This window comes from Dysidea avara, chromosome 9 (assembly GCF_963678975.1).
Source record: "Dysidea avara chromosome 9, odDysAvar1.4, whole genome shotgun sequence".
In the NCBI taxonomy this organism is placed as follows: domain Eukaryota; kingdom Metazoa; phylum Porifera; class Demospongiae; order Dictyoceratida; family Dysideidae; genus Dysidea; species Dysidea avara.
Window position 1 is genome coordinate 18,048,291 of NC_089280.1, and position 27,879 is coordinate 18,076,169.

Here is a 27,879-nt window from a genome sequence, read left to right on the forward strand (position 1 = left end):
CATAAAATTAAAATCACAATGCACACATTTTCATATGGGGGTTCTATTTAGCACTCCGTCATAAAATTATTTGCTTATATGCATATACAAAAAAGCAGCTGCATTATTTACTAAATTTTTACATAGCATTAAAAATCCTAAGCAGCATAAAATACAGAAACAGTATAGATGCAATTAAATCTTCGTTATACTTTAGGTAGAGTAGTTTGTCTTGGTGCTGGTGTGCAGCGTTGCCTATACTCATTATGCCTGCCTTCACAAGGCCATTTTTTTAAACATACAAAGCAAAATTGATATGAACAAGTTGGGCATGCCATGTGTTTACATCCTGATTTATGGTTTATTCCTTCCCCGCACTTTGGGCAGGCTCTGATTTCAGGAACAATAATATCTGAATATTCCATAGCAGTAGGTTTACATGTTAACAAAACTTCAATGAAGGCTGTATTCTTTCCGCAATCAGCATTACCACAATCTCTGTAACCAGTTCCAGGTGCTTTCCATTTCCTCAAACAGTTCCAGCAAAACTCAAACTTGGTACACATAGGACACTGAATTTTTATCCCCTCATCCTTTTTTTCAAGGAATGTGTTGCATTGAGGGCATTGCTTATGTTTTGCTGGATCAGACAATACATAATTTTTTGACAAGCCCATTTCCATATTTTTAATTTCAATATCTGATAGTCCCATCTTTTTGATTACAGAGAGTTTCCATCCTGTAAAGCACATAGGACATTTCAACTCAGTCTTGCAGTTACTTATTTCATTAGTAATATACTCGGCCAAGGAATTTGGTGCTATTGTATGACCACAAGGTAATTTCATTGTTGGGGATTCATTATCAAGTGATATAATGCATTCTTCATTTGATAATGGTATGTCCTTATTTATCCTACGACCTTGAGAAATGTTGAATGCTCCACCAGACACCCTGACTAATGCAAGAATCATATTTCCATGTTTAAGTCCAAACTCGTCTAATTCAACAGTATCATCATTTAGTGGCTTTCCTCCATAAGACAAAACCAAAGCATCAGGTGTTAACTTCTTGTTTGGTAGTTGTACTTGTGTAGCAATATCATTCCGCAGTATTCCAACTGTTGCATCCTGCACATAATTATAAAACAACTTTGATGTTTATTAGGTAATTGATTTTATACACAGTACTAAAATTATATTTGAATTTATGACAGTTGAATGCCATTAATTTATCAATCAATTAGTTAGTGATTGTTTAAAGAAAATATTTATTTTGAAAATGTTTTAATTTAATAATGCTAAGTACATTTGCTATGGTGATGGATATTGCAAGGATGTGGTGATTATGTTGGCATAATTTGTATAGTAGCATAGCCTATGTATCTCCCATAATAACAGTGATAGGCTTGAGTCTATTATGCTCCAAAATTTGCCTATTATGCTTTTTGGCATTTCCCCAATTTTCTGCCTATTATGCTTGTTTTTCTGCTTTTCAGAAATGCATTATGCTTTTATTTTGTGTGTCTTTTCTAAATAAGAGAGTTCTTCATACGATAGAACATGAATGTAAAGTGTCACTTCAACATACAATAGCTTGAACTTGGGATGTGCTCCAGAGTTTGTAGGCATTTCACAGCAAGGGATCTGGGGGAAAATCTATAGTCCCTCGGAAACTAAAAACATTTTATTGTCTAATACTTTTGTAGTTTTGTATATATGCAAATAATTATTGATAAAAATAATATTAGGCCACTCTAAATGAGACTGTAGTTTCCCGTCCTCCGCCCGCATAATGTCTGGGCACCCACATTACATGTCATTAATATTTTTCAAAAACCACTTGCTGTGCTGCTTTCTGGAAACTTTTCATGGAGCCTTTTATTTTGCATTGCTAAAAAGCACAATGAAACCTAAAAATGAACAGTTCTGGTGGTTGCTAGCTTACAAAAAAGCCATTTTCATGACCTTGAAATCCTCTCAAGATCAAAATACTCTAATAGAGCAGTCACACCTTTAATAATGATGATAAGCCTCCCGCCCACACCGAATAACAAAAACGTCAGGACGGCGAACTACAGTCTCATTTGGAGTGGCCTTATGATAGATCTTCTGAGTATCAGCAATTGGTATTGAAAGGACAGCAACTACTCAGTATAATATTATGCAACTTACATTTGCACCACTATACCAAGAACATATTAGCCTCCTGAGGTAAACACTTAATGGTTCTCATTTTCTCTGTTGCATGCGATGACTGTTCTATTAGAGAATCTCGATCTTTTTGAAATATTTTCCTGGTTTGATATTAACCTCAGCCTCACTGCAGACCTGCAGAAACTTCACTATTTTCAATGTTCAGACATTCACTAGCTATACTGACTCATCACCAGCGGCGGAGGAAGTAGTTGACATGAGGGGGGGCTCCGCTGAGCTGACCCAGATTTATTTCTATAGTTTGGTAAGGTGAGACCAAAAAAAAAAAAAAGGTCACAACCAACTCACAAGAGCTTTCCACCTCACCAGCTACCATTTCTAGCTGATAAACTACATAAAAATCCTTACATAGCTCGCTACACACTGACTACTTTATTAGAGTGACTGCTCTATTAGAGTATCTCGATCTTTATCACGGTTTTCAGCCCCACTCCAAGAAAGATAATTTCGGTGTGATGAGGGGGGGCTTTAGCCCCCTAGCCCCCCCCCCCCCCCTTTCCGCCGCCTATGCTCATCACTAACTTTATTGAGCTTCTCTTGTAACTATTGTCTTCCAATCAAGCTTTCAATAATCATAATCATCATATCACATTATATTCAAAATCAGACGATGAGACATATTAGATATAGCTATAAACTGCTTTGCAATGCCTTGGTGCTAGTTGGCACATGACTGCATGTGTCCTATAAAACTCAAACCCACAATGAAAAGTACTGACTCGTTTCGTTGAGTGTAAACTTGTAGTAAGAAGACTGTAGTGCATTTCACTACTCGTTGTCAGGAATTGTTTCACCATTCAAAACAGGTTAGCCCTTGACTTTGTGACTGTTAAAGCAGAAGTTATACTTATGATGGTGGAAATTTGCCCTGATTATGCTCCATTATGCTCCTGAATATGCTCCATTATGCCAGCATTATGCTTTATGCTTTTCATCCCCTATTATGCCAAAAATTATGCCAGCATAAAATCAACACAAGCCTACATAGTGATTAGTTTGCCATACATTAGTCTCAATAGTAGAAATGCAATTAATCCCAAATTTCATGGCCTTGTTCTGTAATTGCACTGTAAAGTAGCCAATAAAATAGCAGAATAACAGAAACCTTTTAAGTGTAACAAGAAAGTGATATAGTGAATAGCCAATCAAATAAAGCCTTTTAAATGCAACACATGTAGACATTTTGAGTAGCCAATCAGAGTTGCTGACATGTGAAGCCTTTCAAGTGCAACAACAAATCATGTAATACAAAGAAAGATGATGCAATCACCTGATAGAAGTTAATGGCCACATAGAACTGGAGAGCACATAATATTTATATGAGGCCCGCATATAAATATTATGTACTCTAGGTACTACCATAGTGCATTTTAGGGATCATGGAGGTTTAGGTTTTTCTAGCAAATATCATCTAAAAGCCAGCTTCACAATACCATCTAATGTCTTGGCAGTATTGGTTAGGTATAAATTAATTAAGCCCACAAGTGCCTTGAGTATTACCTTAAATGCTTCTATTAGATTGTTTAAATTTTCTACTGAACATGACAATGGCTTCACATTTAGCTTATTTTGTCACCTCTTCTTGGGAATTAGAGTAACAAAACAACTATATAGCTTTGTGCATTTTTGGCTATAAGGTTTGAGCCTGTTTGCAAACCCAGGAGGTAAGGTATCCAGTTAACAGGTATTCTGTGTACAGCACTTAGCCAGTGAAACGCAAACATGGACATGGTTTTTAATTTAAAAAAATAAATAACACATTAACATAAAAAACAGCCATGTTTAAATTTTAGTGATTTCATTCTTTGCTAACATACAGTTTTTAAACAAGGTGTGTGCCCACAGCAAGTTAAAAGGGCATGCACGTGCCTGATTTCCTAAAATTGGTTTAGCAAGCTATGTATCTACATGTCTGCTTGTCTTTCAACAGCCACATGAGCAAACAAGCATTGCCTTACAGAAAATAAGTCTTCATTCAATGAATTAACATTGTTTACATACTGTATTGAAGGTTAACTTCAATTTCTGTTTTCATTGTGTGTACTTAAAGAGGTTCATTCAGTCACTGAAACCAAGTTAGCTTACATGCAAATCAAAAATCAAAACATAACTACTGGGATTTCTCAAATGAAAATTGCAACAATGTCAAAATCTAAATTGCAACATACAATCATTTATGGGAAATACTCCTTTGTTTGTCTTTAGATCATGAAATGGACTGATGAAACTTCAATTATTTGAATGGTTTCAGACTGTATGGACCACTTTTTTATTTCTCCAATACAAAACGCATACATTTTACATCACTTTGTAATATCTGAAATAGCAAAGCATAGGAACATTGTATGGATACAAATTAAACACCAAAACAGAACTAATAGAGTGCTTTAACAGCTGCCAATCATATGAATGGGGAAATACCCTTAATGAAGTCACTAGGAAATACTGAAGTGGGTTATGCAAAATCACAAATTAATGCTGTAAAAACATTACACTGCAACCTTTACCATCAAATAGCAAGCTGATTTAACACAGGAGGCTTTCTACTAACAAGGTAGGAATGGCCAAGCCTTATTATTATGTGTACTTTAGCAACCTTGGAGTTAACTGGACCAGCGTTGAAACCGGGTCGGGTCATCCGGGTCAACCGCATCACATTTTCTCCGGGTCATCAGGGTCCGACCCAGTTTACAAATTATCCGGGTCTGACCGGGATTGGATCACGTGAGAAACTAAATTGTTCGTTTGACGAATGGCCAGTACTAGGTAAAGTACCTGCATGCGGAGTATGGTTATGATGGAATCTTGTTAGCCATCTGGCTGAGCCATCTGGCTGAGCCATCTGGCTGAGCCATCTATATGCTGAAATTTGGCAAAAATGACGCGATTTTTGCGAACAAATACCAGGTAGTTGATACATCAGTGAGACAGTCTCCAACAGCAAGGATACGAAGCTTATAAACACCTAACAATACGGCTATCTCGCCCAGTAAACGCGTAGAGCAATCCAATGCATGAAGTAGGCACTCACGTGATCGAAATTCAAATCGCGGAAATACCCATGAAATCGCTTTCATTTCTGAATAGGAACTATGCAGTATGCTCCTTTTGTAAATATTTGTGTTAATTGTTCACTCAGGCGTGGTCTGGGCAAGTGGAGGTGTGTTTTATGCTGTGATGGTATCATAGGGAGAGTCTCAGACTACTTGGCTAATCGAGATGCTGAACCTAATGCATACAAACTGATTGTCACTTGATTCCAAGTGATATTAATGCCATCGGAATAGATTGTGGATTTATTTTCCAAGATTTGAATATCGATCACGTGAGTGCCTATTTCGTGCATTGGATTGCTCTATGCGTTTACTGGGCGAGATAGCCGTATTGTTAGGTGTTTATAAGCTTCGTATCCTTGCTGTTGGAGACTGTCTCACTGATGTATCAACCATTCTGGTATTTGTTTGCAAAAATCGCGTCATTTTGGCCGAATTTCAGCATATAGATGGCTCAGCCAGATGGCTAACAAGCTTCAATTATAACCATACTCCGCATGCAGGTACTTTACCTAGTACTGGTCATTGCTGACCCACGGCGCAGTTGCTGCTCTGCTTGTCCTGTGCTCCAGAGCAAGAAACATTTTGTCTGTCGCCAAAAAGCTGCACAGATCGTGCTGCCACCTGAAACTGACCAATAAAATTAAACCACCAATACTTTGAGTTGATGATAGACTACTTGAACAATGTTGAAAGTGAATATCGTAGCATACGAAGAACCCTACGAACTGCTGCAACGAAAATTCACATGATTTTAATACATTTGTATCTTTTCTACCAGAAGAAAGTGACAAACTTGGCTGCCACGCTGATGTTATTCAAGTTACACTTAACCTAACACATGACAACAGTTAGGTAGTTGATTGTAGGATATCGATTTTTCGCGTTGCAGACCCTACCATAGGACATTGCATTAGCATACCAAATTACAGGCCCAGGGATTCTACCATTGTTGAAAACGACTTAAGTGTCCGAAATTAGCAGCTGTCCGGAATTACCCTCACTTACCTTAGTCGAGACCTTAGTAGTTTTGCCATTCTGTGGTCTGTTGTTATTATTAAGTCTACCAGTTGGGCACTGGAGGGTTTGCAGAGAAGGCAGAGTCTGTACAAGGTGCTTCACCACTAGTCCAGGGATCCTAGGCGAAAATCGTTGAGTTTAGTATCCTAAAGTAAAGTTCAAAGGCTGATATGCGGTGGGTAGAAATATGCATTCACGATCGCCCAAACAATTATTTTGTGCCTTCATTGTCCTTTACTAACAACAAACTAGTCCATCTTAGCGAAAATACTCAGTTTAGCAACCACTACAAAATCAAGTCCCACAATACAAAGCTCTATGTCGCTCAATACCGTATAGCCTAAATATTTCGATGGGGGACATTTTTGCTGATTTCGCGGTTTTGGGAATATCAGCAAAAATTTCAGCCTTGAAATATTTAGACCTCCATATAGTCCAGTACATTTTGGGAGCGTTTGCAAATCCGCGAAATTTTAATTTTTAGCAATGTTGATCAACCTCGAAATATTTAGGCAATACGGTATAACAAGTCAAAGCGTATCGTTTCTTTGAACTGGCTGGGCATCAAAGTCATTGGCAAACCGCTTTCCCATGATATTGCGCTAGTTTCGTAGAGATGATAAGCGCCACCCCGGAGAATGGGTCTGCGAGGACGATACTAATATTGCTCGGGAAATATGCGAGTTAAACACCAAGCGGCACCTTTGAATGCCCATTCTAAAGTGGTATATTTTATCATACAGTACGATAGTAGAGTAAGCGTGGCCCATGAAATATCATCACCCAAAAACCAGCCTCAATTTCCGTGATGACGATGAGGCAGTATTGGTTAGGTAAAACTAAACCCAAACAAGCTTTCGGATCGACCTAAAATGCTTTCAACAAGTTGCTATAGAATTTTTTATAAAAAAAATATTTAACAGAATTTTCTACTGGCCTTCAGACAAGCGTAACTTGATTACGACTAAGGCTACAGGCTTGATTTCTCACTGTTCGACATCGTTTTGGCCTGAAAGGTGCCTTTTGGCATACTACAGTGCATACAATGCATTCTTCATGGACTTACCAGTGTCCTCCTTTGTGCCCCACTCATCTTTTCCGACAGCGAAAAGTGTCAATTTGGCGGTAGCACTTGATGGCTTCCCTTTGTATCGGAAATCGTCTGTATTTTTCATAGTGGCCGGTACGTTCTTGATTCGTACTGCCAGACCTCTCAACTCTCACGATGTGGTCGTGAGACACACGATTTCAGCCTTCATATCACTACCGCTTGTTGATCTTACGATTTCTCACGATTTTCAATAAAATTTCCTAAGGCACGCTAGATCTCCTTGGATTAATCCCCAAAACGTCTTGTAGCATGTATCATGTGATCAGCTAATTAGAAAAGTGGGGCGCCTCTATTTAGAGCTGGAAATTTTGGCGGTTTTCCGTATTTTGACTGTGTTACGAGTCACTATGCTGTCAAACCATATGGTTAAACTCAATGAACTGATCATTATTTGAAGGTGAAATCTCAGGTGAAGTCCTTTGAGAAAATACTCAGCACACATGGAAGGTGAAGAATAAGGTGAAATCTTACCAGTTGTGTTTTTACAAATGTTTATTGCTTAATTGCAGTTGCTGTTGGTGAGGTGTACTTGTGCAAAAAATCTGTGCTGAACACTAAATCCACTGCTGGATACTGATTACTCAAGAAATGTGATTTCAACGATGAACCAGTACATCAACGGAGTTGAAAGACTGATATCACGTGATTCAATGATGGAGCAAAGATAGTAGGTTCTTGTTATATAGTAGGCTACATTGTAGCATAGAGATATTATAAGCTGTGGTAAACAGCAGTATTGCATCCACATAGCTAGCTAGTTGTGATTTTAAAACAATTTTTTGTTAAAACAAATGTATGTGCATGACCCCCATCACAAAGATGGTAGACCTCACAGCTGCATGGGGTATGGGTGGCTGGCTTTCTCACGACCAGCTCTGCTTCCAGGTTGAGAGGTCTGCGTACTGCTGTGTAACAGGTTGAACATAGCCAACAATGAAGCATAATGGATACTTCACTTTTCAGATGATAAATGATAGGTAGTGGTTACTGAACCGAAATGGTTACTGGACCGAAAGGTTTTTTATTTTTACGTCTAGTAGTTTCCCCAAGCATTCAACTTTAGGGGACGTGAAAAGTAACATTAGCATTAGGGGTTAGGCTCAGTTTGGTTTCTTCTTCACCGTTAGGTTACGTTCTTACTGTATTATAGTGTATAATTATAGTAAGACTACTACGTGAGTAACATTTATAAGGTAGAAAAGTAGGGGTATTGGGTAGCTAGCAGTGGTAGCACAGTGGTAAGCCCACTGATTACAGTTCCAATAGTCCAGGGTACAAGCCCAGGTTGAGTTTTGTGGTTTTTTCTTTTCATTTAGTGACCCTTTTTTGTCCAAGTTTTACTGTCGGTTCAATAGCGAGCCTGGCTTATTGAACCAACTTTCAGTTCAGTAGCCACTGCCTAAATGATATAACTGGGGTGCGCTGCATCATTTCTTTCTTTTGGTATGCATGGATTGTGGAGGTACTTTTTGAACAGTTCTTGATTCAAAATGCTGCGTAACGGGTTGAACATAGCTGACAACAAAGTGTAATGGATACTTCACTCTTCAGACGATAGTTGGGGCACACAGCACCATTTCAGATGCAGTATGCATGGGTTCACCATACTAACTAGTCTAGATATTTTGTACAGAGTTTAACAATCATCTTATGAAATTTCACTTATATTTATGACATTTGGATGTTCCATAACAGTATTTCTGCACAAAGTTAACAAGCAAATGCCTCAATGCTAACTACTCTAAGAGTCATACAACTAAGTATAATAGCAAGTGTTTATTTAAACTCCGAGGTTTTACATAATGTTGCAGTTTATTGCTGACCTTCACTATACTCAGTTTATGTCCACCTGAGCTCTGCCAAATACAGTAATATCAGAGAGGTGAACATGTGTGCAAATATGTTTTCATGTTGTAAATGCACCTGAATTGGCCATACTAGATGTATGGAATATTTTTAAAACATTGTAACTCAATTAATCTTGAAGTGCTTTTTGATAAATAATTTCAGTGTTTAAAAGCTTCACAGCACTGCTAAATGTATGGTCAGCTGGCCCATATAACAAGAGTTATTAACAAAAAAACAAAGGTCAGGTGAAGGTGAACTGACTACGTATGTCTGAAATCAATATCAAATGATTAAGATAAGTGTAGACTTACTGCATTGACATTTTTTACAGTGGCTTTCCAAGGTCACTGCTACCACACAATATAACCAAATCCTTTCGTATTTTATGCATATAGAGGTTATAGTCATAGGTCTTCATAATAGTGTAATACTTGAGTTGCTCTTCTAGGAAATATGGCATCTGAAAGTACATTATAGCCAAGAATACATGAGCTGCTCTTACAAGTGCCAGGGATGGCAAATCCTTTCAAGTTGAAAGGAGGCATGTCCATTTTGTACGTAAACAAAAATTAAGAGCAGCCATGAGGCTTTGTGTAGAGAATTTGAGTATGAAAACACAATTGACAAACTATAAATCAGTTGAGAAGATACTTTGTGCATAATTTGTGGATTAAAGTAGTTTGCTCGAGTTACATTTCCTTAGTGATGTTTAGTACTATAATTGATGAATTACAAAATATTAGTGAATCACAAAATATTGGTGAATTACAAAATATATTTAATTTGAATGTAGTGCATCCTTTTTATTACAAAACCAGGCAATAAACAAAACTACAATAATTAATAGTGCAGTTAATATAAACATCTTAGGCCTTTATAAGGCCTTCTGGTATACAGGCTCTGCCTTTACCAGGTACTTTAATCATAATCATAATCATAATAGCATGCTGTGTGTTAATAAGGGATAGTGTTTACTTGGTACCTGGATTTTAGAGGTATTGCATCAAATTGTTTATTAGCTATGTATCTCCATACAAGGTCATACATATTATAGGAACTATTAACCTTGGCAATGTGTTTAGGAAAAACAATTTGTTTTTGCGGATTGTCAAAATTAGTTGACATAGAAAGGGTGCAAGATAAGTTCATGGTAGCACCCCTTCTGAAATCAATTTTTATACTTCCCAAGGAATCACTGTACAAAATTTGGTGCTTTGGTCTGCTGTGTCATGATCAAACCCATAAGAAACCAGACTAAAGCACATGGCCATATAGCTTTCTATCAAACGGTATGGTAGTACAAACAGTACAATAGGTTTAAGTAGGGATCACCCTGAAAATTTCACATGCTGCCCAAAATTCTACCTTTAAAATGTCAACCTAGAAACATTTTACGTGACAAAAAATCACCTTTACAGAATAAAACTAGTCCATATAATATACAAATCAGCATTAAATATAACAAAATACTTACAGGGATATAAAATTTTTATAAATTGCCAAAACACAAATATTAGTCTTACTGCCTCACTCACTGACCACAGTCGCAAGGCTAGAGGCAAAATGAAGCAGCACACAGCCACCATTTTACGCCACAATAACAAACTCACCAGTGGGATGTGCTTTTTGGGGTTCCAACAAGTGTAGGCCCTCTGTGCCTTGTCTTTTTTTAATATTCAATCAGACTGCTTGTTCTTCTTATTCATCCAATAAAACTATATTGAGGCATTAATTTTCCATATCTTTCAGCAACATATAGATGCCACAGAATTATTTCAGAGCTGGATTTCAGAAGCGCTTCAGTCCTGGCACTGCTATAAGACTAGATATGTGCAAGTTTGCAACTGGGATCCCATTCATGATAGGTTCGTGACCACGCCCATCAATTAAATAGCTAGCTGCACACCTTTTGGCTGACTTGAGATATACTCTAATACAACAGTCACTCTAATACAACAGTCATGTATGATATTCTAATCAGTCACAAGTTACATTGTAGTTAGCTATGCTACAACGAAAAACTAGTATTTTTATAAAATTATAAATTTAAAAATGAAGTAAGTATCTATGCAGCAAAAAGTAGTGAAACAAGAGATGAATGATGGTGTTACAGCATAGCTCAGTGGGAAAGTCCTTACTTTGGCACATTAATTATTATTATTCTGTTCAATTCCAAAGTAAGGACTTTTCCACTGAGTTATGCAGTAATACCATCATTCATCTCTTGTTTCACTACTTTTTGCTGCATAGATCCCTACTTCATGTTTAAATTTACAATTTTTAGAAAACACTTCTACTGAAATGTACTTTACTAAATGTAATAGCTTCAAAGAAATGTACTTGACATAGAACGTGTCCATAAGTTAAAATAGTTAGTATATATATGCATACTGGGAAATCCTGAATGCTAAATTGACTAACCTCAAAATTTTTTATTGTCACAGCATAAGTTTTTGATCCAAAATTAATAAGCAAACTGGATGAAGTCATTCTAAATATGATGATAAGTTCAATAATTAAAAGTAACAGTATACACAACACATTAGCTTATAATTCTATTTTAACAAGTAAAAGAAAAGATTAGGAATTTTAAACTAGATTAAGAATCAACTAGAATATAGTGCACCAATAAAAAGTACTTGAGTTAGTATATTATGACAGCAAATTACTGTAACACAGAAAGAAATGAATATTCATACTGTGTTGTGGAGTTTCCATAATTATGAAATGCATAGTAGGAATATTCACTTCTTTTTGCGTTACAGTAATTTGCTACTAACTCAAGCTTGTTTCAGTACTTTTTATTGGTGCAATATATTCCAGTTGATCCACTATATTCTAGTTGATCCCTACTCTAGTTAAAACATTCCTAATTATTTCTTATACTTGTTTCTGTTCTTTTTATAAAACTGGTGATCAATCTACATAACATAAAGATGAACTGATGTAGCTATATGAAGTCAATCAAAGAAGACGCCATCAATTTTTTCATTGAACATAAACTGTAATTTTGCACATAGAGTGGTGTACTGATATTCTACAACAATTGATTTATACATCTGATGGTTTAAGATAGGGGCAGAGAACAGAGTCATGTGGCCGGGATAGCTCTAAGTTACAATGTGTTTCAAAATCATTAACTGTACTTTATTGTGCAAAGCTAGCATGCCAATACTAAGGGAATCTAAGTGTAGACCCACAGAAAAATTTTGAGATTTGAATGCTTTGTTGAATCTGAGAGCATTTTCAGTGGTACATGTGTACTTGAATAGGATACTCCTTTCATTATTATGTCCTTTCAGTGTATACTGTACAGTGCTACATCATGCAGTAGCACTGTACAGTATACACTGTTAGCATCAGACTATATCAAGTACAATGAAGGTAGCAGAAAACATCACCAGCACAGCCACACATCATCACCTGACTGCACCAACTTCAGTGGACATGACAGCTACACCAGAAGCACTGTGCAGTCACATACCAGGTATAGTGTTACATCTGACTGCATCAATTGTAGTAGATGTGACACCTGGCTATGCCATGATCCTACAACCACACATCAGATATATTGCTAACACTTAATGGAATCATGTACAGTGGAAGTGTCAGGAATTTCAACAGCACAGTTACATACTGCACTGAAAACACCCAATGCATTAGTTACAGATATAACAGCCGTGCATGCATGCCAGGATAGGACTATCTTGATACTCCTGACCATCTCATGATTGTGGCTACATATCAGCTGTATTATTAGTACCTGCACCATTGACAGATCTTAAGATAGTAACAGCACAGGACAGTTATGAACTTTAGCACCTGATTCCATCACTACTACTCAGTATCAGTCACAGTGGGTGAGACAGCTATGTCAGTAGTGCAGTATAGTTGCACATTACAAGGCCATAGCAATCTTTTGAGGTTGGGCTTTGGTCTCTGCAGAATTTAACATACTTAGCATGTACAGCCATGTACTCTAAAGACTCCTCTTCACCCACACTATTCATAAAGGGCTAGCGCCTACATCGGCTATAACAGTAGCACCTGAAAGCATCATTTGTAGTATATTCAACGGCTATACAGTGGTAGCACAGTTCATTATAGATGCGTATCAGCTATACATGATAACATCAATAGCAGTAGACAAAACAGCTACTCAGTTGATTATACAGTGGCATATCAGTTATTGCACTTAACCGAATGACGAGACAGCTACATTTGTAGCATTGTACAGTTACACATCAGCTAACCACTACCACTAAATGACAGGACTTGCAGCTGTTGCAACCACAGTTTAAGCACACTTCAACTGCACTGCACTGAGAGCTTATGACTGCACCTGCTAAGCAACCAGCACGGTGGAGTCAGACATCAACTTGATCTTTAGCACCTGACTACATTATGTGCTCCAGCTATATGTGGCAGTGATGTTCAGTAGCACATGTACAGTACACACATATCAGCTAAATGGATAGCTGATAATCATACCACTACAACTCACTTGCTGGGAATATGTTGACTAGAACTGCTAGCAATAAAAAAAACATACTGGCATATTCAATATCTAGGCATGATGTGACAGATAAGCAGCACACTACAACAGCTATGGTGACCACTGAACAAAGCAATTGAGTGAGGATAGATCTGGTAGCACTACTTCAGGCAACAGGACAAAGTCGTACTAAGCTATTTGATCATTACCACATGCCAGCTGTATCACACACTGGCTTATCGAAATCACACAGGCATGTTTAACACAGATGCCTACTCTATGAATAGAGATGTGAGATTGCTCAAAGCAGTATCAGATTAGTCACACATAGACATGTCAGACCTCAACTCTCTGGATACTGGGAACACATCAATTATGATTGTGTCAAGAGTGCACAAATAGGTGAGCCAATATTACTCACTATGACTGCACTGTGAGCTGGATACATAGTGCAGCTGATGTGCACATCAGCTAGGTCAGCACATGATTACAATGCTAAAATCCAACAGGCCATGCAGCCACTAAAACGCACTTGCATACACATATACATTATAGATTAACAAGTTACAATTACCGCTACCGATACTGCTAACTATGCAGCATGCTAGCCGGTGACACACCTATAGCAGTCTTAGCATAATTCATAAGTCAAAACTATGACCATAAAACTTCAATCAAACAAAGGCCAAGGTACTATACTGTAGTGTCATGTAGCTAAGTATCAATGAAGCTGGCATAGTCTGACAGCTGACTGCTTGCCAGATCAGGGCATGGCACTAATACAACATCACTCACTTAACGTTTTGAAATATGTTCCTTTCTATGCCGGCCAGTATCAACAACCATTAGCTGTTTGCAACTCCTAACCGCGCTGCTGGCACGGTTCACATGGAGGTGGCCAGGTAGCCATGAACAGGCAGGCACACGTGCTAACGCTTAACAGCGCCTATCAAAGGCGACAAGACCTCATCTGGGCGACAGGAAAACCAAACTCATCAAGATGATCATTTTGGCAAGTTTTAAATTACTCCAACTAGCTACTTAATAGAACCCCTGCTACCCCATTATGGGCTTTCTTTGGGCTATGGAACTCTCGCCCAGATAGGCTCGAGTTAGCTGCAGGGGCCAAAAATCCTACATCGAGCCATACAGATTACAACAAGGGCTCGAAAGCGCAATAGCAGCTACGCGCCAGTCACCGACCTTCGCTGAGAGGGGATCACGTGCACCGGATCACGTGATGAAACAACCTGACCACCTGCCAAAATATATATCTACAATGTCGATACCACCAACATCTACTAAAATTAATGTAATTCGATGGATATTTAATACCGCCAACAACCACAATGTGATTCGATAAATATGTGCTAATTATCCTTAGTGCTTGCCGGTTGTATAATCAAGACACAGGCCACGTGAATTCGTAATGGCATTATGTAAGGCCCTTAGCTAGGGGTATCACTCTTTTCACCCTATTTCATAACCCTACAGAACTTAGAAAAATAACGGTGAACCAAAAAGGCGAAAAGAAAAGTGCAGTATTGAAGAGGGATCGAACCCAGGATCCCAGTGTGATGGTCCAGTGTGCTACTGATTATGCTACCGCTGCTAGCTCCCTTGATTCCCTTCTTTTGTATCTTATAAATGTGACTAACGAAATAAGCTGTATATAGTAAGAAGAACCTAACCCTGAAGGTGAAGAAGAAACCAAAGCTGAACTCTAACCCTAACCCTAACGCTAACACTACTAGATGCTTCCCCTAAAGTCTACTACTCGTGGCAACTACTGGACGCTTCCCCTAAAGTCTACTACTCGCGGAAACTACTGGACGCATCCAATAAAGTCGACTACTCGCGGCAACTACTAGATGCGTGCCCTAAAGTCGAAGAGAGAGAGCAACAACTACAGTAGGAAGTCTGGATGCTTTTGAGCTTAATATTACGTAAGGGTTATGAAAGGTGGTGAAAAGAGTAAAACCCCCTTAGCTAGGGTCCACAACGCGAAAAATCGATATCCTCCAATCAACTATCTAACTATTGTCATGTATTAGGCTAAGTATAACTTGAATAACACCAGCGTGGCAGCCAAGTTTGCCACTTTCTTCTGGTAGAAAACGATACAAATGTCTTAAAATCACCTTGATTTTTCGTTCCAGCAGTTCGTAGGGTTCTTCGTATGCCACGATATTCACTCTCAACATTGTTCAAGTAGTCTATCATCAACTCAAAGTATTGGTGGTTTGATTTTATTGGTCAGTTTACGGTGGCAGCACGATCTGTGCAGCTTTTTGGCGACAGACAAAATGTTTCTTGCTCTGGAGCACAGGACAAGCAGAGCAGCAACTGCGCCGTGGGTCAGCAATGACCAGTACTAGGTAAAGTACCTGCATGAGGAGTATGGTTATTACTGAAGCTTGTTAGCCATCTGGTTGAGCCATCTATATGCTGAAATTCGGCCAAAATGATGCGATTTTTGCAAACAAATACCAGAATGGTTAAGGTGGCGCTGAAGTAATCAAATGAAGCCTTACAAGGCCAATGGGACATCACGTTTGTGGTCATGCACGAAAAACACGGAAAACTAATAGAACAAAGCGAAGCGCTTCGAAATATTGAAAGAACCAGCTCTATCAGACTGTCAGGCTACTATTGCTGATACAAGTAACGATATTCACGTACTAACATCATCACCTTGTCAAAACTCTGGTAACTTCACAGCGAACAACACCAGCAGTCATCGCGTGATTACTGCTTTAAGGAGCGCACTCTGGCCAGTTACACTGTCTCACAATTCGTGAAATAACTCCATATTTACTTACCATAGACTCTCAAAATTTGGCAGAGGCACTGGTGAAGCGTTTCTTTACAGGTCTATGGAAAGATTTTTCGCGATTCGCTGTTGACTGGCGTGATATCACTTGTTGAAAAATGCGGGTTTGCATTTTAGCCAGTTTCCACGTTTTTATCGTTAAAAAGGATTCCATAGAGTTGTTCTACAAGGTGAGAAACCATAAGAGCCAAGGCGGCTTAGCCTTAGGTTGTTTCTGGGGTGAGTTATTTTTAAAATCGGCTCGTAAGTTCAGAGTTTAATAGCCACGAAATTAGAGCGGGTGATTTCACGGAACTTGGCATGCTAAGCTACAACATTAAAGACTATCATAAGAACCCTTTAAATGTAGACTACATGGTTCACAAGCGGAGTTCTCCACCACTCTAAAATAGCTAATTAAGCGTGTGGGCTAATTTTAATAGTGACAAATGGGCATTGTATGGCTTCACATAATTACTTCAGCGCCACCTTTATACATCGGTGAGACAGTCTCAACCAGCAAGGATACGAAGCTTATAAATACCTAACAATACGGCTATCTTGCCCAGTAAACGTATAGAGCAATCCAATGCATGAAATAAGCACTCACGTGATCGAAATTCAAATCGCGGAAATACCCATGAAATTGCATTCATTTCTGAATAGGAACCATGCAGTGTGCTCCTTTTTTAAACATTTGTGTTAATTGTTCACTCAGGCGTGGTCTGGGCCAGTGCGGGTGTGTTTTATGCTGTGATGGCATCATAGGGAGAGTCTCAGACTGCTGGGCTAATCGAGATGTTGAACCTAATGCACACAAACTGATTGTCACTTGATTCCAAGTGATTTTAATGTCATTGGAATAGATTATGGCTGTATTTCCGAGATTTGAATATCGATCACGTGAATGCCTATTTCATGCATTGAATTGCTCTATGCGTTTACTGGACGAGATAGCCATATTGTTAGGTGTTTATAAGCTTCGTATCCTTGCTGTTGGAGACTGTCTCACTGATGTATTAACCATTCTGGTATTTGTTTGCAAAAATCGCGTCATTTTGGCCGAATTTCAGCATATAGATGGCTCAGCCAGATGGCTAACAAGCTTCAATTATAACCATACTCCGCATGCAGGTACTTTACCTAGTACTGGTCATTGCTGACCCACGGCGCAGTTGCTGCTCTGCTTGTCCTGTGCTCCAGAGCAAGAAACATTTTGTCTGTCGCCAAAAAGCTGCACAGATCGTGCTGCCACCGTAAACTGACCAATAAAATCAAACCACCAATACTTTGAGTTGATGATAGACTACTTGAACAATGTTGAGAGTGAATATCGTGGCATATGAAGAACCCTACGAACTGCTGGAACGAAAATTCACGTGATTTTAAGACATTTGTATCGTTTTCTACCAGAAAAAAGTGACAAACTTGGCTGCCACGCTGGTGTTATTCAAGTTACACTTAGCCTAACACATGACAATAGTTAGATAGTTGATTGGAGGATATCGATTTTTCGCGTTGCGGACCCTACCTTAGCGCTATTATTATTATTTTTTTACGTATACCGAGGGATGATAAGTTAAAAGAAAAACACACGTACATACTGAAAACTACAACATACTACTACTTATTACCTAACTATATACTTATTACTACCTATACGTACTTAACTTAACCAATGTCATGCAAAGTCAGGAAATTCGTCCTCAGCAGTAAGCGAATACTGGCGGAGTATCATTTTTGCATTGTACCTCCACAAAGTCACAGACAGATCTGGAAAAGTTGGCGCCTAGCAAACTTTCGAGGTAAACCGTTTCTAACAGTTGTTCTGTCAGCTATGGATCCTAAAATTGATAGGGCATATGGTGACCAAACACCAAAGATCTCACATACAAGAGGGATAAAATCTCCTCCATTATCATTCACAATGTCCTGGTATTGGTTACCATGGCTTTGGTGGTATCTAAAGTAAGAAGAACGTTAAGTACTTCACTATCAGATATATTAAACTCGGATAACATAGTATGATGATCAATGTCATCAGGGGGGACAGGATGGCTTGATGGTTTGGTGAATACTGAATAAAAATATTTGTTGAAAAGGGAGGCTTTAGCTGAGTCAGAGTTGGCAGAGATGGAGTCATAATAAACAGAACATGGAATACAATTGGAATTTGTTAAACTTCGAATGTACTTATAGATTTTAGAGTTGCTGTAGGAAAAGTTAGAGATCAAAGTAGATTCATAGTCAGCCTTAGCATTGCTTATTTCAGCTTGGAGTAGTGTTTCGTTATTTTCAAGTTTGAATTTATTCTGTTCAGAGGGATGCTTATTGTATTACGTCTAAGAGTTCGAACACGATCAATATTGTGTCTAATAGAAGAGTTGAACCATTTAGGCTGATTGTAGCAATTGACTCTACAGTGGGTATAAACTGTTTTATCCCATCCTTGATAAGTTCACTAATGTAGCACCACACATGTTCAATATTGTCAGACTCAAGGCAAGGGGAGAAGTCAGAGTTGCTTAAAAAGTAGCAGAGACTGTTGTAATCACCTTTGGTAAAGTCAAATGATGTTGTTGCTTGGTTATGTACATAATGATTGAGAGTTTGCACATCAAAAGTTATTATGTAATGATCTGAGGGAACAGACAGAGGTGGTACAGAATGAACATTTACATTGAATATGTGATCGGGAATGTTTGTTAAAATAAGATCAAGCATGTTTCCAGCAATATGAGTTGGTTCACAGATTAGCTGAGAAAGATTCAAATTAAAAATAATATCACAGAACTTGGCTGAGACAGGAGAAAGGCCACGCAAGGAGTCCCAATTAACATTGCTAAAATTGAAATCACCAAGAAGTAGTAAGTTATCAGTAGCACTGTTGAGTGACTGTAGATAATTAAAAAAATTTATTAAGTACTCTTCAGGGGAGTTTGGGGGAATATATACTAAGCGGTAGATAATTGAAGAGCTTGATCCAATACTAACTGAAAGCACTTCTAAACAAGGAGGAGAAGGTAAAACTTTGTATGATTTGGAATTATGGACAGCTAGCATGACTCCACCACCACGAGAGCCACAATCTTTGCGAATCAGTGAATAGTTCGAGGGTAGAATTTCATTATTATAAATTTTGCTAGACAGCCAGGTCTCAGTTATTCCTATAACATCAGGGGATCTTGAATAAACATAGTCCTGGAAAATTTTTAACTTATTTACTATACTACGTATGTTGATTAGACAGACATGATCTAGTCACTTGTTACTACGGACTTGGGTGGTGGTGGTTGACTGGGAGGGATCAGAGGTAACTAGATTTGGTGAACTGAGATTGATTAGTGGAGACTGGTCCATCTGTTGAGGATGGGAAGTTGTGTTTTGTGGAGTCGGAATTGTCTGTGTAGAACGTTGGAATTGGGAGTTGATAATTTTCCCATACAGTTGGTTGTTGAGATAAATGCAGCTGCATTGACTGTTAAGCTTGATTGATTTTCTTGAGTGACCATTCTGGATTAGAGACCACCTTTTTTTAGTAAGATGGACTCGATAGCTCGCTCAGTAGGTAACAAGTCAGGCTTGATAAATATTGGAGATGCCAGTGAGCTTCGGTTGGCAAGAATGGTAGCTGCATTGATTCCATGGTGTAACTTCACAAGGATCGGTCTGGGTCTGGTTTGTTGGGACTTAAATTTTCCCAGTCTAAAGCAGTCCAGGATTTGATTTGGTTCGACGTGAACATCAATGCTACCAAATATTTTTGATACTTCTTTAGCATCTCTAACTATACGAGCACTCCTTAGAGTATTCTGAGGACATTCTTCAACACCAAACACTACAATATTAGACTTGCGATCATTGGATGTCACAGCAGACTTACTGGGATGCTTTCCGATGACATTGGAAGTATCAGTAATTTTGCTACTTAGTTCTAGTTCTTGGGCCTGGAGATTGTCAATCTTGGCAGACAAGTAAGACACAGCCTTTTGTAGAGTTGAATACTCCTTTGAGAGATGCTCTTTGGTGAGATCTGAAACAATGGATTCAATTTGTGGTGAGACATGAGACTGGACCCAGTCAATTGTGATATTCTTTATACGACTGGCACAATCATTAACTTGACAGTAATAAACGAAGTTACTTAGTGAAGAAAGTGACTTAACAGCCTTGAACTGTTCACGAGATATGCATTCACAGGTGGCATGTGCCCACATGCCACAAAGATCACACTGAATTGACTCACCTTTAGCAGACGTACACTTCTTATTACATTTACCACAAACATCAAGTTGTTTACTAAGTATCTGTGCTGACTTATCTGGAGAGACATCTGAGTACGGTCTTTTCTTGGGATTTCCAGACGTAGACATTGGTAGATACGACGATATTTAATTAGCGCTCACTAAGAGGAAACAGATACAAAAATAAGCTGATTACAACAGTAAAGTGGACTGGCCTTTACTGGTACCGTTATATGCCACGGTACAACGACTTTTGAGGCAGTCTTGAAGGGAAACAGCAGCGGGAAGAGAAGCGTTGAAATCGACTCGTCCAGCTGCGGATCACGCGACTTTTTTTCTTTATTTAAACCAATGTATAAGCGCCTATGGCTGCTTGCCGACTACGAAACAACTTGGAAATGATGAATCAGCACGAAAATCTGTGGACTATAATCTATGGCAGCACACTTCTTTGTGGCTTTATGCACTAATTAACTACATAGAGCGCCAGTTCATCAATACCCAGTGACCGCAGTGACGCAGAGCACAACTGCGGTCACTGGGTATTGATGAACTGGCGCTCTAAGTATCGTCGGTAATATAATTAGGGATAACTATGAATGAAAAATTGCAGTGGGCAGAGTATATTTCAAATATTACTAAAAAGGCAAGCAATACATTGGGATTTTTACACAGAAATTTAAAACACTGCCCTCCTCATATCAAAAGCTCATGTTATAAATTTTTAGTAGTACCGGTTATCGAATATGGATGCACAGTGTGGGATCCTCACACTCATAAAGATTGACAAGATTGAAAAAGTTCAAAGACGTGCAGCTAGAGATTTGTTAAAAATGACTATTCATGGATTACAAGTGTAACTGGTCTTATAAATGATTTAGAATGGCAGAGTTTACAATCAAGAAGATTCACCCTAAAAGTGACGATGATGTACAAAATAATTCATAATTTAGTATCTATTCCCAGCCATTACCTCGTCCCAAGTAACTCTAACTAGCGATTTCCAACCTACCAATTTTTCACACATATTTTTGCTACTTAAATTATGCACCTTCAATAAACGTTTCACAAGCTGCCGTTCCAGTAAATGGTAACCAATGCTTCGTACTTCGTAATGCACTTTACTGGATTAAAATCCATGCGGTATTTATTGAAATATAGCAAATCAAAGTTTGAGAAATAAAAATCCCCATAAGAAGCCCATACAAATAATTGCGTACGTAATTCTAATTGGAAGAATGCGGCACCTGTGATAGCCGAAGTTTCCGAGTGTTTCCGCGTGAATCTGCTGCTGATGAGGACGAAGAAAGTGGTTCTGGGCAAACCGTATATGCTGATTTCGATTGTGCCATGTGTTTTTTGATTGGAGGATGATTGATGTTGGATTACGATGGAAATATGACCCTTTTAAAGGTAAATCGCCATCTAACACTGCTCAGAATTCAGCATTACAATCACCCTGGACTTCAAGTCATCCCCCTGCATCGATGCAAGTATAGTTTGAAGGTGAGCAGTTTGTTGTCTTGCGCGGAATTGCAAAATAAGGTTCAAGGTTGAGCATAATCTTTTCAAAGTGGAGACTGGCATGTGATACCAACCTTACATGGCTTCACACGTACCTGTTGTTATATTCAGGTGTATTTACTGCTGTTTTGATCCATTTTATAGCAGCTTTAGTGGTTGTACGTTTGATCAGAAACTATTTATAACTTCTCTTTGTAGTATAGTGATGTCATTGTGTTATATAATAATTATCATCCTTAGTGCTTACAATGTGACAAATAAAGCCGAGCAGTGTCCAAACAAATCTATTTTAAAAATAATGTTGCTCTTACATTGTGTTATCTGATTGTCATGCATGTTTCCGAAGTACGTGTTAATTGTGACTTGTGATGCCAGTACTTGCCATTTATAAAATATTACTGATTTTTCTAGTTAGCTGTTCCAGAAAATGCATTGGGTACCTGTGTATACTTAGAATTACACAATACACACAGTTTTATTTGTGAATCACTTGCTTTATTCATGTAATATTCTGAGTGGTCAGTCTACAAAGAAGTGGTCACTTTTGAGAGGTTTTACTTAGTTCATATGCTGTTCTTCATAAAATAGATATGTGGTGAAAATTTCATGTCATTATTAGTTTCCTATCTAGATTTATGACACTTTGTATATTGTGTTTGGTGTCATGCAATATACATAAAAAGCATTGAAATGCTGTACACAAAAATCATCACACTGTCAACTTCTTTTCCTTATATCTTTTGATAGGAACCACTGATTGGGGTGGGGTTTGCACTAAAATGACTCTGAAAAATGCACAATATTTATCATACGAATGAATGTATGGAATGTTAATTATTTAATTTAGTTGGAAATCTCTACTCTAACACGCGACATCACAATTTCACCTATCAACTACCCTACTCCAGAATAAATAGCCATCTGTACTCATTTTTTCCATCAACAATTCGACTTTGGAACAGCTTAGATCATGAATTAGTTAATAAATCTTCCTTACAACAGTTTAAGATTACACTACATAATCATGCACTGTAATTGTATTTTAAGTAATCACACACCACACTTTTGTGTTTTTGCACTCACCATGCACTGCATCATTGTCATTTGTGTTGTGCACTCACACTCTTTAGAGGTTCTGCACACTATTTAATAATAATAATAATAATAATAATAATAATCCTTGGATTCTTTCTATCTTTGCAGTATAGACTAAGTAAGCATCCAACCGTGTCACCATGTAGTGAGGAAGATTTGGCTTCTCTCGTCGTAGATGGGTAGTGCGTTCAAACAATTTTTTTTGCGATGCTGCTTTGAAGAAAGCAACCTTGTGCAAGCAATACAGCCATGCAGAGATTTGTCAATAACTATGCACGTTTGCAGAGCATAGCAAGCCTAGATAACACACAGAAAATAAAAAAGCTCAAACTATTTCTTTGACAGTAGCTAGAAACCGGGGCTAGAAAATGACCAAGCTAGGCCTTAGTCTCGCGCAGCCATGCAGACCACTATTTCTCCCCACGGCGCTTATCGATGAGAGATTATAAGCGCTTGCTAGAAATAGGGTCTGGTACACTTCCAATAGGTCAGTTGTGACAGCACCTCGATTAGAATTTATAGGTGTTAATAATGCACCCTTAAAATTTAAACCAGCATGCAATGGCTTTGTTTGGGACAGACCTTGTCCCCTGGGCACAATCAGCTGGTGCTGTCTGCCCAGTATAATAATAATAATAATAATAATTGCGAATTCTTACGTGCGCATTTTCGAGCGACGTAATTGATACCTCACATTCCTGCCGGGTGCTGTCACAACTGGCCTATTGGAAGTGTGCCAGACCCTATTTCAAGCAGGCACTTATAATCTCTAATCGATAAGCGCCGTGGGGAGAAATAGTGGTCTGGCTGCGCGAGACTAGCTAGGCCTAGGTCAGTTTCTAGCTACTGTCAAAGATATTGGTTTGAGTTTTTATTTGCTAGATGTTATCCATAGGCTTGCTATGCTCTGCAAACGTGCATAATTATTGACAAATGTTTGGCTGTATTGCTTGCACAAGGTTGCTTTCTTCAAAGCAGCATCGTAAAAAAAGTTGTTTTGAACGCACTACCATCTACGACGAGAGAAGCCAGATCTTCTTCACCACATGGTGACACGGTTGGATGCTTACTTAGTCTATACTGCAAAGATAGGAGGAATCCAAGGGTGCACGCTATCTGGCTGGTGATGTTGAATTATTTTATCGCTAATTTGGGCCGTCGGCGATCTCTGCCACCAAAGTAGCTGCAGCTTCGTGCCATTGGGTTTGATATAGTTAAAGTGTAAGTGGTTAGCGTTACAAGTAGTTTCAATTACACAAGCAGTGGCCTGCATTATTTTTCGTAAAATCACCGTAATATTTCGTCGTCACCAGCCAGGTAGCACAGAGTTTAGCCTTCTTTTCAAACTTATTATTATTATTATTTGTGTGTGCTGTGCAGAAATCAATGTGATTATAACGCACAGGTGTGATTGTGATAATTATCTAAGATGGTACAAAACTGATCGTGTGTGGGGGAGTTGACTATATGAGGGGAGATTGAGTTCCACAGTTTGATTGTCGAGGGGGAAAAAAAGAAAATTTAAAACTATCAATTCTAGTATCTAGTTGGTTGGAGTAGCCATTTCTCAAGAAGGGTGGAATAGGAATCAAACAGTCATTTGGAATACACACCAGGTTGTTAGTGATTTTGTACATCATTGGTTCTGTTCCTTCTGTTTTTTAGGGTAGGTAAGTTAAGATTTTCTAACATTAATGAAACACTTAAGAATCTAGAGTAGTCTTGTAACATAACCTTGCTGCCGATCGTTAAACCGCTTCTAGAAGGTTTGTGTTGGTAGATGTGTGGGGGTCCCATACAGGAGAAGCATACTCTATTACCGGTCTCACCATAGCTTTATAACAGTTAAGTTTGGTATTAACAGGACAGTGGTATAAGTTGCGATGTAAGGAGGCATTGACTTTACATTATAGACTTAGGGAACTTCCAGTTGCATGACCAAGCTGTGAGGAAGATCTGGCTTCTCTCGTGGTAGGAGCCAGAGCAACTCAAACACGTTTTCCATGATTTTGCAGACACAAAAACGAGCCATTGTAAGCCACCCAGTTAGAGGTTTACCCATTACTATGCATGTTTGCACAGCACAACATCTTAAGATAACATACAGCTAATAAGAAAGTTCAAGTCAGTCCTTTGCAAGAAGATGCACTTACAATTCTATGTTTTCACTGCAAATCACGAAATCCGCGAAATACGATGTGCCGATTTCTCAATCTAAAAGACTCGCGGCTTCTGATTTGTAGCGGCTTCTGATTTGTAGCGGTTCAAATATCAGTACAACAAGCTAAGTATCCTGCAGTAGTAAGGTAATTACTTGGTGAAAGTCGATTTTTCATTGGGGACCCTGCATATAATGAAACCATCTGCTACTGTTGATGCATACAAATTTAGTTTTTACCCAAGATCAATTACCCTATGGAATCAACTACCAATCAATGATATTTTTCCCTAAATGATTTTGATAGTATTCTTTAATCAACACGGACACATTCAATGAAAAACAGTAATTAATAATCTCAAGACATTGTTTTTATACTCAAATTTGTGAGTTTTACAATCATAAATATATATATATATAATGTATATATATAGTCTACGTTATATATCCGCTATAGGTCTACATGTACACGAGTACTGTTTTACTAACCTTGAATGTTTTGTGCCTGTATATATATTCCAGAAAAGAGCAACTTGAGTGTACACTGGTATAGGTTCGTATCCTTGAAACCGAGCTCGTTTAGCTATAAGCTATAGACTAGCTAGCTAGCTACGTATATACCAGAAAATGCTGTGTGCGTGCATATATAGTAGCTGATATATTAATGCATTTTGCTGTTCTGCATGCATGCACGCGCACTCACGTATATAGCAGGTTAGCTACATGCATGCATTTTCGGTGCGGCATAAAAGGTTATACATTATAGCTAATTGACTATAGTTGCTATAGCGTACCTCAGTATAGCCTCAACGAATATTCGTGCAAAGTCTATAGCCAGTATATTTATAGTTTCCGCGTCGCGCAGCAGTATATAATTTATAGCTATAGCTATATACTCTATATATGGACAAAGATGGTATCATCTATTAGGTAAGATCAGCAACAATTCTGACATGTTGTATAGATAAAGGGTGGTGCTGTGTAATCACTATTGAGTCCAATGAATTTTGCATAGGTAAATGTGTCTCTATTATAAGGATACGTTGACTCACTGTGCATTATGAGTGTGCATTATACATGCATGTATATATACACAGTTGTCATCCATATACTAGTTATTTTTAAGAAGAAAATCTGTTAAATGTTTATAATTGTGTATAGCCAGTTACATGCATACAAGGCCAACATTGGGTGATTTTCTATTTTTCATCAAAAAATTAGAGTGCAGGTGGGTGGGTGGGTCATTACCATTTGGATTTAGATTTTATTACTGTGTAAGGCAACCAAAGGCTGATACAACACATGGGGTGCAACTGCACTACCCCAAATAATAAGCACAATGCATTCAGTGTAAATCTAATTTATATGATTGTCTAAATGTTTGGTTCAACCATTATTCATAGTGCTTGGCTAGCTAGACTTGTTATTATTATTTTCATGTATTACTTCCATGCGCTCCACTCTCTGCAAAACAGGCTAGGCAATTTGCTAACTTAGCTAACTCAACATAGCTATAGATGTAGCTACATAATAGTTTCACTACGTGATTATGATTTCAGGTAAGGCAAACATTATTGCATTTTCAAATCAGAGTCAGTTATAATTTATCTAAAAATACTTGTAGAGATTGGAATTCAATAGTGTCAGTGGGTAAATCGTTCCAGTCGCGGATAGATTTGGGGTAATTTATAATGATCTTGATAATGATCTGTTCTAGCAAATGGGATCTCAAAATGGAAGGGGTGGTGGTGGCGGGTGGGACATGTGATCAGTTCTACTGGAGGACCAACTTCTTACTTGTAAACTTTATTGCACCACATAATCTTTGCATTTTTAGCTCCTGTATGAGTACACCAATCTTCAATATTAATTTAGGTTAATCAAATGAAATAATTGCTAAATCTTTAATAATGGGGGATACGTGTAGCAGTAAAAATATGTGTGGGCACAGATGAAAAACAGAAAATCATTAAAATAATGACCCAATGTATAATTATATATCCATAGCTATGTGTGTCCCTACTGAAAATTTAACAATGTTTGTCCAAATAGGTATCAGACATGTACTTATCAGGCCCAAGAAGCCGGCGCGTAACACCCGTGAGTATATTGACAGGAAGAAAGAAAACGCAATTTTCGCACCTTAGTAGCTCTGTGCTGCCTTGATGAAACAAGACGATTTTTACTGTGGACACTCCCTCCACCTTCAGCACTCCACATTCCAAATTTGAGCGAAATTGCTTCAAGCGTTCCCGAGATATGCGACTTCAAAAAGTGGCTTAGTTTCTTCGTTTTTTTCTTCTTATTTTTCTTCCTCTTTTCGC

The 27,879-nt window shown here is 38.2% G+C and overlaps 2 protein-coding genes across 5 annotated transcripts in view; one reads left to right on the forward strand and one right to left on the reverse strand.

Moving 5' to 3' along the window:
- LOC136266594 (uncharacterized) lies at nt 1–26,169 on the reverse strand. Of its 3 annotated transcripts, none has more exons than XM_066061593.1 (3): nt 26,045–26,169; nt 11,649–11,718; nt 1–1,109 (listed from the first exon to the last, which is right to left on the reverse strand). In XM_066061593.1, the coding sequence occupies exons 2-3, from the start codon at nt 11,715–11,717 to the stop codon at nt 186–188; spliced, it is 993 nt and encodes a 330-aa protein (XP_065917665.1). In that variant the 5' UTR covers nt 11,718; nt 26,045–26,169; the 3' UTR covers nt 1–185. The 3 variants fall into 3 exon arrangements, with proteins under 3 accessions (XP_065917665.1, XP_065917667.1, XP_065917666.1); XM_066061595.1 differs by lacking the exon at nt 26,045–26,169 and adding an exon at nt 20,781–21,101; XM_066061594.1 differs by lacking the exon at nt 26,045–26,169 and having other exon boundaries at nt 11,649–12,433.
- The window catches only part of LOC136267435 (uncharacterized), a 185,184-nt gene that overhangs the window by 91,242 nt on the left and 66,063 nt on the right, over nt 1–27,879 (forward strand). The window lies entirely within an intron of this gene.